At 47.2% G+C, this 13985-nt stretch overlaps 1 protein-coding gene across 4 annotated transcripts in view; it reads right to left on the bottom strand.

Moving 5' to 3' along the window:
• The window catches only part of ATP9A (ATPase phospholipid transporting 9A (putative)), a 126520-nt gene that overhangs the window by 44571 nt on the left and 67964 nt on the right, over window positions 1-13985 (bottom strand). For all 4 annotated transcript variants that reach the window (XM_034640146.1, XM_034640145.1, XM_034640143.1 and 1 more), the window contains exons 12-14: window positions 12996-13138; window positions 11884-11996; window positions 3129-3341 (exon numbers count right to left, since the gene is read on the bottom strand). In XM_034640146.1, coding sequence (XP_034496037.1) covers window positions 3129-3341; window positions 11884-11996; window positions 12996-13138 — 469 coding nt within the window. The remainder of the gene's footprint in view (window positions 1-3128; window positions 3342-11883; window positions 11997-12995; window positions 13139-13985) is intronic.

The raw sequence follows: 13985 nt of genomic DNA, 5'->3' as shown, positions 1-13985 counted from the left end.
TTTTTTTTTTTTAAGATTTTATTTATTTATTCGACAGAGCTAGAGACAGCCAGCAAGAGAGGGAACACAAGCAGGGGGAGTGGGAGAGGAAGAAGCAGGCTCCCAGTGGAGGAGCCTGATGTGGGGCTTGATCCCATAACGCCCGGATCACGCCCTGAGCCGAAGGCAGACGCTTAACCACTGTGCCACCCAGGCGCTCCATTAATTATCTTGAATAGCCCGACAAGCCACAGCAGGTCTCCCTGTAACACGCACTGAGGACAGTGCCAAAGAGCAATAAACTGAGTCCTCACCGTAAAAAATGTCGTCAAACCCAAACTGAGGGATGTTCTCTAATGACCTGTATCTTCAGAAGTGTGAGGGCCATGAAAGCCAAGGAACCATTCCACATTAAAAGACACAAGAGGGAGGAGGGGTGCCTGGGTGGCTCAGTCGGTGAAGCGTCTGCCTTCGGCTCAGGTCATGATCTCAGGGTCCTGGGATCGAGCCCCGCGCAGGGAGCCCGCTTCTCCCTCTGCCCCTCCGCCCGACTTGTGCTCCCATTCTCTCTCTCTCTAATAAATAAATAAAATCTTTTTTTTTTTTAAAGATTTTATTTATTTATTCAACAGAGATAGAGACAGCCAGCGAGAGAGGGCACAAGCAGAGGGAGTGGGAGAGGAAGAAGCAGGCTCATAGCAGAGGAGCCTGACGTGGGGCTTCGATCCCACAACGCCAGGATCACGTCCTGAGCCGAAGGCAGACGCTTAACCGCTGTGCCACCCAGGCGCCCCAAATAAATAAAATCTTAAAAAAAGAGAGAGAGGGAGAGAGAGAGACAAGAGGTATGGCAACTGAGTGTAGTGTGTATTCCCGGACTGGACTCAGATCTGGGGGGAGAAACACTTTTTTTTTTTTCTTTTTTTTTTTTTTGGTGAAGAAGTATGTTAAGTCAGTGGGACAACTGATGACATCAACAGGAGAGATAATAATGCTGTTTCAACGTTAATTTCCTGTTTCTGATAAATGTCCTTGTTTTTTAGGGGAAAAAACTAAAATGCAAGTAAAAGAAGATCATGTCTGCAGCTGACTCTTGACTCCTGTACGGTAATGGGGAATGATAAAGCACAGGGAGAAAAAGGTTAACATTTGAGGAATTGGGGGAAGTTTACATAATGGAGAGTTCTCTGTACTAATTTTACAACTTTTAAGTCTGAAATTATTTCCAAGACAAAAAATTTTTTAAAAATTCAGGTGACTTTAGGCTAAATATTTAACCTGTCTCTGACTTTTCTCTTCTGAAAATGGGGGTCATAATGGGGCCCCTTAGTTGCTAGAAAGATTAAATGAGATACTACATGGAAAGTACTTCAGATGGGATCTGATGGGCACCAAATGCTCACAGAAAGTTACTATTATCATCTTTCAAGAATGAGATTGCAGCTGACCCAGTTTCTTCTTTATAGTTGTCTGAAACGTCCAAATGTCCTATACTGAAAAGTAATGGCTTTCATAATCAGAATGCAAGTTTTCTGGAAGGGAAGGAGGGAGAAGGAAAAGACCAGAAAAGTTACCAGCTTGGTGAACTATCCCTGTGTCTGAATCACACTCAGGTCAGGAAGATAAAAAAGATCCTATTTTCATGCTGAGGGCATGATACCCCAGAAGGGGGAGCAATGAGGGGCTTGTTACAGAAAACCATAAAGGGCAACCATGCTAGGAGACCCTCTGCTCTTGAACATGAAATCAAATGAGTCCTGATTCTAGCAAGAGAATGTGCTTACATAGAAACAACAACTTGAAAATATGTGGCCTATTGGACTTGATCAAAACCAAATACTTAAGGGTTTCAAAGGGACACCATCGCAAAAATAAAAAGACAGCCTTCAGAGTAGGAGAAAACACTTGCAAATCATATATCCCATTAGAGACTTTGATCTAGAATGTACAAAAAAACTCTTTCAACTCAACAACAAAAAGAAACGTATTTAAAGGGGGCAAAGGATCCTGGAGAGAAGGAGACAGCCAAGTAGCCCGTAAGCACATGAAAGAGACGGTCAGCATCAGGAGCCATCAAGGAAGCTGCAGATGAAAATCGCAAGGGAAAGTCTACTCCACACTCACTAGGATGGGCCGGGATCAAAAGGAAAGACAGGGACCCATGTTGGCAAAGGAGGAGGGAAACTGGAACCCTTACGCATTGTTGCCGGGGCTGCAAAATGATGTGGCCACTATAGGGAGCAGTGTGGCGGTTTCGAGAAGCTCAAACACGGAGTTAACATAGGACCCAGCAACTCCACTCCTCAAGATACACCAAGAGACATGAAGACGTATGTCCACCCAAAAACTTGTGCACAAATGATCACAACAGCATTATTCATACTAGTAAAAAAAAAAAAAAAAAAAAGGGAAAAAAAAACCAATCCAAATGTCCACCAACTGATCAGTGGACTAATAAACTGTAGTATTATTCATGCAATGGAATATGAGTCATCCATAAAAAGACCTGGGGGATTGGTACACGCCACTACATGGATGAATCTGGAAAACCAATGCTAAGTGAAAGCAGCCAGACACAAATGTCACATATTATACATTTCCACTTGTATGAAATGTCCAGAACAGGCAAATCCAGACAGACAGTTAGCAGGGTTGGTGGTTGCCAGGGGCTTGGGGGAGGGCAGGAGTCCAGAAGAATACGGGATGGAGTGCTTCCTTTAAGGGGGCTGAAAATGTTCTCAAATGATTGTGCTAATGGTTGCAGAACTCTGTGAATATACTAGAAAGAAACACTGAACTGTGTATGTTAAATGAGCAATTGTATGGTATGTGGACTATAACTTAATAAAGCCGGTATTTTTTAGAAAAGGGAAGGTGTGGTTTAAGTGAGACCTTGAGCCCTTATGCACTGGCCATCTAAACAAGATCTCTTTCTCTTTGCTTATTTGGGATACAGCTGAGGTCCAAGAGTATCTGTTCTGGAGGGAAGCAAGTCCTACACACACCTGAAAATGCGTTTCCCTAGCGGCACAGTATCCTCCTGGTTCGTGTCTGCTGGCAGGGCTCCCTTGGGGAACCCCACTCCCCAGCACATGGAAAACGGGCACAGCATCTCTCTGTGTGTCTGATCGCCTCTGCCTGGGGTTTACCTCATCTGGGCTGGACGCCTGGTACACGCGGCACGAGTCTTCATACTGCTTCTCAGCCTCGGCCTGGTCGGTCACACCGTTGGACTCGTACACAGGAGTCACGTTGTGGCAGAGCGCGATGGCCTTCACGGCCTCGTGCACACGGCTGCTCATGGTCCGCCGGACTTTGGTGGTAAGCGTGGGGCCCTTCTGAGCAGGTGGATCCTGGGATTGCTACATGAAAGAGAAAAAACAAGATGACTGAAGACACAGAAGGGTCTAGAACGTGTAGGAGAAGCACAATGTGGAGATATTGCTTTTCTTTCCATGGCATTATTACACAGCTCTTAGATACAACTATAGTGACACTGCAATAAATAGCATGTAATTTTTAGGGACTCAATCATTTACAATTGGAAAAAAAACAAACAAATGCAAAACAGAGAAAAACACTACAATTCAGTGAATGTGGGTGAGTCTACCTTTGAACATGTGAATATGTCCTCCTCCTTTGGGTGGTATCAGGGGCCTCTGACAGAGTGAGACCCCCACTACACGGCAAGTAAGGCTGCTGTGGAGGCCAAGGCCTCTCAAGCCAGCACGACTGACACTTGAGGAGGATAATCCTCTGTTGCAGGGGCTTCCCTGCGCTCAGTCTTCAGTAAAACTCGGGTGCCCTCCCATGGCCCATGGGGCCTACCCGCCCAGCCCCTGCCCACCTCTGCAGTCTCCCTTCATGTTCTGTTCCTCCTCCTCCTCTCTGCTCCAGCCACACTGGCCTTTCTGTTCTTTGAACACTGCTAAGCTCCCTCCTGCCTCAGGGCCTTTGCACCTGCCTTGCCCTCTGCCTGGAACATCATTTCCCAGATCTCAGCAGGGCTGGCTCACTCTGTCTCATCACTGAGGTCTCAACTCAAATGTTACAGACTCAAAGAGGCCCTCCCTGAGTCCCCCAGTTCACAGTGCTCTGCTTGTCCCCCCCACCAGCAGTCATGCTCCCACAATGCAATGTGTTCAGTCTAAAACGGGCTCGTTCGCCTGAGGATTCTCCTGTTAAGCCCTGAGAACAGAACTTGTCCGTGTGTGTTACTCATCATTGCAAGCCTAGTACCCAGGGCAGTGCCTGGCACGCATCAATATTTGCTGAACAGATGAACAAATTAACAACTCAGGATTCCTAAGGTGACGGTGGGGCATCCTCCCCTGACATGACTGTTTCTCTATTTCCAGGAGGAAAGAAGTATCAAATTGACCAACATCCCTTCCAGGTTCTAAATCACAGTTGTGGACAAAGGAACCCCTGCAAAGGTCTTCCTCCACAGCTAACGGAGTCCCGGAAGTTTGTGATGTCTCTGGGCTTGCTGCATTCCTTTAGAAACATATTTTATCCAACAGAAGAGAAGCAATCCAATCCCGCAGAATGAAATGCGTTTTATACCCATGAACATGTGGTTGCCCAAAGAGAGAACAGATGCATCATGAGAAATGAGAAAATGACTTTCATTTAATTTTTTAATACTATTTTTAGCAGTGGCATTAGCCTCCGCAGGTAATTAGACAATTACTAAATTATTCTGGTCATACAGGCACACATACTGCTCCAGCTTCCTGCTCCGTTAACCTCTGGTGTCAAGAGGACACGAGTTTCACTTCCAGGCCAAAGGGCACGGCATGGTTACGGTAATTAGAGCAATGAATCAGAACTACAGTTTAAATGAATCATTATTTGCCAAGTGCTTTTAATTATAAAGAATTTAACTCTAAAATTATAACAAGGACTGAAGATTTACAGAAAGGTTCTCTCCGCTGGAAAGACTACATCCAGAACATCCTCTCTCAGCCCTGTAATTTATGTTCTAGCCACGGCCACGTGTCTTCGTTTTGCCCACATTGCTCGGCACCTGGACCAAATTATTATTTAACATTAGGGGCAATAACAAGACCTCTACAACGTCATCGCTTTGGCCGGCAAGTTTCAGTAACAGTGGGTTTGAAGGAAAGGACAAGCGAAGGGCATCCTTCGCAAACCTTTGATTTGCATAAGCTATCTGATTTCACGTCTCCAGAAAAACTTCCACTAGTATTTCAAACGGGGGATAACACTGAACTTTGGGGCTTTGTATGCCAGGTGAAACCAGTCTAGAGCAAGGCAAAGAGAGAGAAACACAGTAGCCCCAGATTTTTTGCAAAGACCTCACTTCCAGACCAGGGAACTAGCTGACATCAAATAAGAAGACGGGGGTGATTAACCCTAACCAACACCACGGGCCATGGGTGTAATGTCTCCCCGTTCGTTTATTTATCTCTCAAATTAATACTTATCCCCCTTTCCAACCAAAGACGTTTCAGGGAGGAGGAATTAAAATTGTGGATTCTGAAACGGTCTTTTAATTGTCAAAGGAAAGGCTCATCCACACACCGTTTGGCAACCCACACCCACCCTGAAGGTGCTGGTAATTACCAGGGGCTCGGCCAGCCTCAGGAGGAGGGCCCAGTCTTCAAACATCCTCACATTCCCCATATGGAAGAGTTTCACATCGTACAGTGTTTATCCGCAGCCTCCTCCCCATAGGCCTTGAACCTACACACATTTCTCCTTACTTAAAAAATACCAGGGGAAAACAAAAACAGATGTGGTATCCGCAGAGGCAGGTTACAGCTCCTTCTGCCCTGGGGAGAAACCATGGGTCCTCTTGTGGAAGGGGGGATAAAAGAGCTCCACACGAGGTCAGTAGCTAGAAGAGGAAATCAAGGCCTCCACGTACAAAGGCCCCTGACGTGGGCCCTTGTGTGGCTACCTCACACCATATAACGAACAGTTCAGGGTCATTCTCCACGTCCCAGCCAACATGTGAGACACGGAGGTGAAAATGAACACGAGACCACCATGCCTCACTAGCGATCCATGGCAGGAGCCCTTCCCAACAAGAACCCCAGTCTGTATTAAAGGAAAGACTAATACAAAAATTAAACGTTGATTCCCCACGAATACCCGTTTTCTTTCTAAATGCAATTAAAACGTCACCACTTAGGACCGTTCATAATAATCGATACTGGGAATGGGTTGCCACTGGTAAAAATACATTTACGCCAGAGGAAGAACTCCTGTTTCGAAAGTCCCACTTTGCCCCCCAAATAAAGCTCAAAGCGGATAGCTCATTAACCTCAAAGGGTCACCCCTACAGCGACAAGCTCAGAGCCTCTACTTGCAAATGAGTCAACTGAGCTACGCGACGATTAAGTGACTAAATAAACTCAATATTCCCTACTACACAGACATCTTCCAGCATGACACAGCAACAAACTTCAATGTCTTGAAACTGAACCCCATATAACCCAGGGTTTTGCCTCCCATCAGGCAGTGTCTGGAGATATTTCTGGTTATCATAACTGAGGCGGGGGGGCACCGCAGGCATCCAGATGGGAGAAGGCAAGGACGGTACTAAACATTCGACGATGGACCGCAGCGCCCGCACAACAAAGTATGATCCAGCCCGTGATGTCTCTCGGCCAAGGCTGAGAACTGGGGTATAAAGTCCCTGACACCATAAACCCAGGCCTGGGGTGAGGGAGGTGAGCCTTCCCAGTGCTGATGCACAGCTGTGCCCTGTCACCTTCAGATTCCAGAAGTGTGTTCATGACGGAGTTTACACTGAATTTTTAAAATATTGCATTACAATCTGATTTATCTTGATCACCGTGCTGTGGGTTGCTGTGGGAGGTTTTTTTGGCATCTCATTAAGCTTTGCTCCCTAGGTGCGTACCTCAGTCTCCTTACCCTAGTCCTGGCCCTGTTATAAAACCACTGCTGGGGGGAAGGGTCGGGTAGCTCAGTTGGTTAAGTGTCTGCCTTCATCTCAGGTCGTGATCTCGGGGTCCTGGGATCCAGTCCTGCATCGGGCTCCCTGCTCAGTGGGGAGCCTGCTTCTCCCTCTGCCTCTCCCCTGCTTGTGTGCTTTCTGTGTCTTTCTCAAAAAAATAAATTATTTAAAAAGCAAAAAATAAAACCATTAAAAATGATTGTCATCAATGACATGAGTGAAAAAAAGGAAGTTTGATAGCAAGATTCTAACAGTGGTTCTTCATCGGAAATGCTTCTTGGAATAACCAATAGAGATTTTAAGAAATATATGTTTGGACCCCCTATACCTAAAGAATGTAGTAAGGCCAAGGTGTGTGTGTGTGTGTGTGTGTGTGTGTGTGTGTGTGTGCGCGCGCGTGTGTCAAAACACTTGTCTCAAAGCATTATGATCACATAATACACCGGGGAAAAATTCCTGAGTACCCTCCCTATGTATTTTTAACTTTGTATAAATACAAAGTATTTATACTTTGTGCCTTACAAAACAACAAAAGATGAATTCTAGAAATGATAGGATAAAAAGGAAAAACAGCATTTTTCACAGAATGGGCCAAAGCCTTCAGGGTAAGGGGCACTGAGCATTACAGATTTGAAACGACATTTCAAATGGTCACGTGTGTCATTCCATCACAAATGGGAATGAAGCGCGGACGCATGTCACCAGGTGGAGGAACCTCGAAGCCATTATGCTAAGTTTCTGAAAGAAGCCAGGTGCAAAAGGCACTGCAAGATTCCGTTTATATGAAATGTCTAAAACAGGCAAACCTACAGACACAGAAAGTAGACTGGCGGCTGCCAGGGGCTGAGGGAATAAGGAGTAGGGGTGGGAGTCTAAGAGATCTGGGGTTTCTTTCTAGGGTGATGAAAATGTTCAGAAATCTGATAGTGTCAACGGTTGCATGGTGCTGAGAATATGCTAAAAAACACTGATTTGTACACGTTAAAAGAGCAAATATTACCCTTGTAAATTTATCTCAATTTTTTTTTTAAGATTTTATTTATTTATTCGACAGAGATAGAGACAGCCAGCGAGAGAGGGAACACAAGCAGGCGGAGTGGGAGAGGAAGAAGCAGGCTCATAGCAGAGGATGGGCTCGATCCCATAACGCCCGGATCATGCCCTGAGCCGAAGGCAGACGCCCAACCGCTGTGCCACCCAGGCGCCCCAAATTTATCTCAATTTTTAAAAAATTTTTTAGATTTCTTGATTTGAGAGAGAGCACACCCGTGTGCTAGAGGGAGGGGCAGAGAGAGAGAGACTTCAGTGGACTCCGTGCTAAGTGTGGAACCCCACGCAGGACTCGATGTGGGGCCCAAGCTCACGACCCCGAGATCACAACCCAAGCCAAAACCAAGAGTCGGATGCTTAACCGACTGCACCACCCAGACCTCCCGGTAGCTCAATTTTTTAAAAGGTATTAATAAAGAAGCCAAAGGAAAAATCATCCTATCTCCTCAGCGTGTCACGGTTTTTTCTCAAAGTGCGTTGGACATTTTCTTACGGTTTACTTGGGTTTATATTAATAATCTGGAGTCTTCCTGCACAAATCTTTCAAAGCCACCTCTTTACGAGGTTAATTTAAATGACATCCCTCAAACGGGTCACGTGGTCACTCATCTCCTGCAATCTACATTTCCGTGTCCTGAAAATCAACCCCCACAGAACCCTGACTCCTGCAACTCCTTCCACAGGGACACCTCAAGGACCGGACCTGACCAACGCTCGTCTGACATACGGACTGAGGGTCCCTGGCTCAATCTCAATGTTATCGATATTTAAGATTTAAGTTTTGCTTTAAGTTTAAAGAAGCAAATGCAGAGTGAACAGATGCCCTCATCTTTTCTTCCATCTCTCCAACAGGTCATCTTGCAAACTCCATCTTGGAGTCCGTAGATTGAGACAGTGGTTCTCTGAAAAACAGGGCAAACCCCAGGTTCACAGCATCTGTTCTCAAATGCCGCTGTACTTGGGAATCACCTGGCTCACCTGTTAGAACTGTAGGTCTAGAGTCCGGCTGTCCCAAGGGATCTGACCCAGGAGTTCCAAACAGTGGACTTCATGAAACACTGGCATAAAATCCCATTATTAAACTCTGAAGTCAAGTGAATGACTGTAAGGAGTTCAGGGGAATCTTTTTGGGGTTGTGGTAATGGTTCCACAGCTCTGCAAATTTTCTAAAAAAAATCATTGACTTGGACACTTAACAGAGCCAAATTTTACGGTAGGTAAACTACATCTCCATAAAGCTGTTTTAAAAGCCGGGAAAGCCTTAGAAAGCCTTATCACAAAGGTGTTCACTGCAGGATTTTTAGATGTCGTGAGAGGACGCACTCACCTCCCCGGGGTGAGCGGATACTGAGACTCTGAGCTCACACCAGCCTGGAGATGACCTAACCCTGTAACACTATTTTAAATCCAAGGTCAGGATGGGTAAATGAATTTATGAGCTTCCGCTAAGGCAGGGGGATGGGGTAGTGTTCACGGTAAGAAATGCCATTTTCTGACTTTTAACACTTTACAAAGTGTGTTATCTGTGCTAAGGCAAAAATGGACCGTAAAAGCTGAACTGTGCAAATATCCTGAGAAGGACTGGTTTCTGTAAATACCACGTGCTCTTAAAAACACCACCCAATGGGCAAGGGGGTGTCTCCTGCCAGGGGGCGGGGGGGCCACACCACGACTGTGAAGCTGGCCGGTACAACCATCAGTGGGACAGCAGTGTGAGAAGAGGGCTGGAGGGAGGGGGGTTCAGCCAGGCACTGGTGAGCATGACAACCCACACAGTGGACCCCCCTGGGTGGGGTCCGGAAGGCATTTGGGGTCAAGGGTTCAGAGGGAAGAGTCTGTTCCAAACACAGCAACAAGGCAGCTCACCCTGCCCTAAGTGCCAAAGGAGAGAGCAGAGGAGAGGGTGAAGGACAAGAGGGATGGGTTGGGGACGCAGGCCATGCCTGGAGCACACGGAAGTCTCAGCCCCAAGATGGAGTTGACAGTACAAGAGGGACCCCGTGCTCCCAGGAGAAGCAAGGAAACTGTGCGAGGCAGGGCGGGAGGTGGGGAGGTGTGTAGACAGCCAGGCAAGGGAGAGTGTAGTTTGGGCCTAATGAGTGAGAAGAGATGAAGACAAAAGGCCAAACACATATATCAGGTGGGAGCAGACATCACCAAGGCCTGGGACTGAAGGCTGAAGGCGGGTAGGGATGGGGAAGGAAGGGGCACTTCTCAAACCCTGCAGGGAGCAGTGGGGTAGGTGGGGGTGTCACTTACTAAGACAAGAACCTCTGGAAGAGAAGCCGGTGTGGTGGGTGGGGGAAGAAGCTCAGGACAGTAGGTACACTGTCCTTAGGATCCGTAAGCAGCCATGCCAAGCATGCAGGTGTCTTCCGGTCTAAAGCTCCAGGTGGGGGCCGCAGACAGAGACGGGAGCCACTGGGCCTGCAGGGCGATGGAAGCTGGGGGAGGAGGGGCCCGCCTAGAGAGGGACACACAGGAGCCAGTACAGAGCTGCGGGGGCACCAACGCCACATAGGAAGGTGGGTCAGAGAGAGGGACAGGGCGTTGGACGTGGCTTTTCCCTCCTGTCCAACTAAGTCCTCATGAGTTTTTAAGAGTCCGAAAGTACATCTTTGAAAACAGTCCAAGGATTCATTTGGAGACAAGCCACAAATGCCCACTCAGGGAGCCTAGAAGAATTATAGGGGTTTCACTTGCAGGGATCAAATTAACCGTCCTCCATTTAAAATTCACTCCAACCTCCAAATGGTACCCCCTGCTCTGCCATTTTCAGGAGGTAACCTTAGAAATCCAGGCGTGCCTACCAGTGAACGTTCCAGAAAACTCAGTGTCCAATGTAACCGTGGCACAGAGCATTCAAGAGTTCCACCTCTATCCCGTATTGGGAAATACTTCCTTCGCATTTCTAACTGTCCTTCTGACAACAAAATCATTATCTATTTTGACAAATTTAAGCAAACCATGGTCTCTTTATTCTCATCTCCAGACAAGTGCCACAACGTGCAACTGGTCCGTCAGCCCCGATGTGTCTCAGAATCGCCAAAGCATCTGTCCGTGTGCCATCTTACTTTTGAAACACAGAAGCCCAGCTCTCCCCTAATCTTACTGAATCAGAATCCCCTGGGTATGAGGCCCAAGTCGACATCCTTCCTTTTGTTTTTATTCCATTTTGTTTTTAAAACATCACTAGAGATTCTGAGTAGCCAAGGTAGGGACCCACGGGTATAACTTTTTAGGAATATTGGGACACCTTCCAGTAATATCTTTCTCTGAAAAAGGACTGATTTTGAAAAACCTTGTGGAAACAAATGCGGGAACAGAGATGCTGTAGGTCGCCTCCGATAACTTCATCCCTCCCACGCGATCGCGGGGTTGAACGCAGACGAGAAACTGAAGCTCGTCAGTGACGGCCTGTCACGAGCAGATCACTCGTCACTGCTGCTTTGGCTCCAACCAGGGAAGGAAGCAAAACCAACCAGTAGGCTCGCGAAGCTATTTCGGGCAGTGGTTATTGGCAAACAAGTTTCTCTTAGGTTTTTCCCAATATCCATAAGCATTTCAGTAAAGCAGCGTAACTCGGAATGAGGAAGATCTGGGGGGTGGAGGGATTTCAACTGCAATTTTATTCAAAACGTAAAGGACTGATGGCTGCCTGGGTTTGGAAGGGGAGGTGGCTCGGGAGGGACAGGGAATGACGGCTAGTGGGTATGGGGTCTCTTTTTTTGGGTGATGAAGACAAAACCGATTGAGGTTAATAGTTACACAACTCTGAATACACCAGAGACCACTGAACTGTACCCTTGAAATGGGTGAACTGTACAGTATTAGGAATAATACCTCAATACAGGTGCTAATAAAGGCAAAATAACGGTTTCCGGTATCAGAACAGGAGGTATTACCTGGGTATAAATGCTAAATATGTGGCTCTGGACTTCATCCATGGAGTCGAGGCCATAGGCCACGGTGCCTAGATGGAGCCGTTTGAAAACCATCTCGTTCTGGGTAAGAGTTCCTGCAACACAAGACAGATGAGAAACTCTGCTTCCATCCTGCAGCTTCCAGTAACAGGAAGGACAGCTGCCGTTTTCCAAGTGTTTGCTACCCTACGTCGTACTCTGGTTTCAGCACTGCCCCTGCTGCGGAAATGTCTGCGGTGTTTATTTGGCCTGCCCAGAATCAAACTTTTCTTTTGAAAATGGCATCCTGGGTTTCCATGGGGGAAATGACCACCCTCATGCCCTGGGATGGTCTAGAGGGAGGGTCCATCAGGGCACCTGACTCATTCCATCAGCTGAGACGGTGGCACATGACTTACACGAGTTTCTGTCTGGAAGGAATCTGAACCTTGAGCAGACACACGGACAGAAGATGAACAGAGTCCGGCTCACCCCAAAGAGGGAGTCCTACAGAGGCGATCCCAGGAGTTCCAATGCTGACATACCCAGAAATTTTCCAGTTCTGTTCCTTCCTGAAACCTAATTTTTCTCTGATGTGTTGAGCCACCCCAGATCTTGGCAACAGACTCACTTTTATCTCGTGGTCCCTAAGTGGTAGAGAGGAAGCTTCACCCCAGGTGTCCCCACTCCCCATCCTTGCTCTTAGCCACTCTGATGGTAAACTGTGGAGCAGTGTGTCGGGGTGTGGTGATGAGGCCTCAAAGCCTGCTTCTATCACCCTGTGCTCTTGACAAGGCAGTCAACCTCCCCATGCCTCATTTCCTCAACTGGAAAATGGGGACAAAAATTCATACCTCACAAGATGAGGTTGAGGGTTAACTAAACAACCCTCTACGAACACCCAGAGAACTGTTCTACACATAATCAGTACCGTGTAAGGCTCTGCTGCCTGATGGTGATACAATCGTCACCAGCATCATTACCGAAGGATCAGCGTTCATCAAAAGGTGAAGAGGACAAAACAGCAGCAAGCATCCATCTCTAACGTCTCCAGAAAGAGAATCCGAGCACCTCCTCTCACCGTGAAGCCTGGGAAGGCCAAGGAAAGAGCTCACCTGTCTTGTCCGTGAGTAAGTAAGAAATCCTCCCCAGCTGCTCAGGGATGGTGCTGGAACGAACCACAGTCCCGGGGATTTTCGAGTCCCTCCGAATCACCCAGCTGTACACAATCTTGCCCATGTCCAGGTTCACACGCAGGCTAGTTGGAAAACCAGAGCAAAGTTAACAGGATGTCCGCGAGGCTCCTTGGGTCTCTGTTCGCAGACGGCGAGGATTCTAAAACACATTGGCTGGGCCGTGACATTTGGAAACCCTCCCTGTAGCCACACAGCCCTGTGGCTGGATACACAGATCTCCCAAGACTCAACTCAGACTATCAGACAGACTCCCAGCTCGCTGAACAAATCATCACTTCCACGAAGCTATTCTGTTTTGGACTAAAATAAAACAACAGAAGTTTAAAATGCTTTTAAAATACTGAAAAGGGGGGTGCCTTGGGTGGCTCAGTTGGTTAAGTGTCTCCCTTCAGGTCCGGTCACGATCCCAGGGTCCTGGGCTCAAACCCTACCTCAGATCAGCGGGCAGTCTGCTTCTCCCTCTCCCTCTCCCCCTGCCTCCCACCTCAGACTCTCTCTCTTTCTCTCTCTCAAATAAATAAAATCTTTTTTAAAATAAAAAATAAAATGCTGAAAAAGTAGTTGTCTTAGTCTTACTTTTTTTTTTTCCTATTACTGGTTCTCTGAGCTAATCTATTTCAATAACATTTTTGTAATTGTGGCAAAATACACGTAACGAATTTCCATTGAATCCATTAAGGGGCGCCTGGGTGGCTCAGTTGGTTAAGCTTCCGACTCTTGGTTTTGGCCTAGGTTGTGATCTCAGGGTCCTGGGAACCAGCCCCGCATCAGCATCCCCGTTCAGCAGGAAGTCTGCTCCTCTCTCTCCCTATGTCCCTCCCACCCCCCCCCCCCCCCCCCCACACTCTCCTTTCTGTCTCTCTGAGCTTGATTGCTCTAGGGACCTCACATGAGAAGACTCCTACATTT

This window comes from Ailuropoda melanoleuca, chromosome 13, assembly GCF_002007445.2.
Source record: "Ailuropoda melanoleuca isolate Jingjing chromosome 13, ASM200744v2, whole genome shotgun sequence".
NCBI lineage: Eukaryota > Metazoa > Chordata > Mammalia > Carnivora > Ursidae > Ailuropoda > Ailuropoda melanoleuca.
This window is presented reverse-complemented; position numbering and strand designations above follow the sequence as displayed.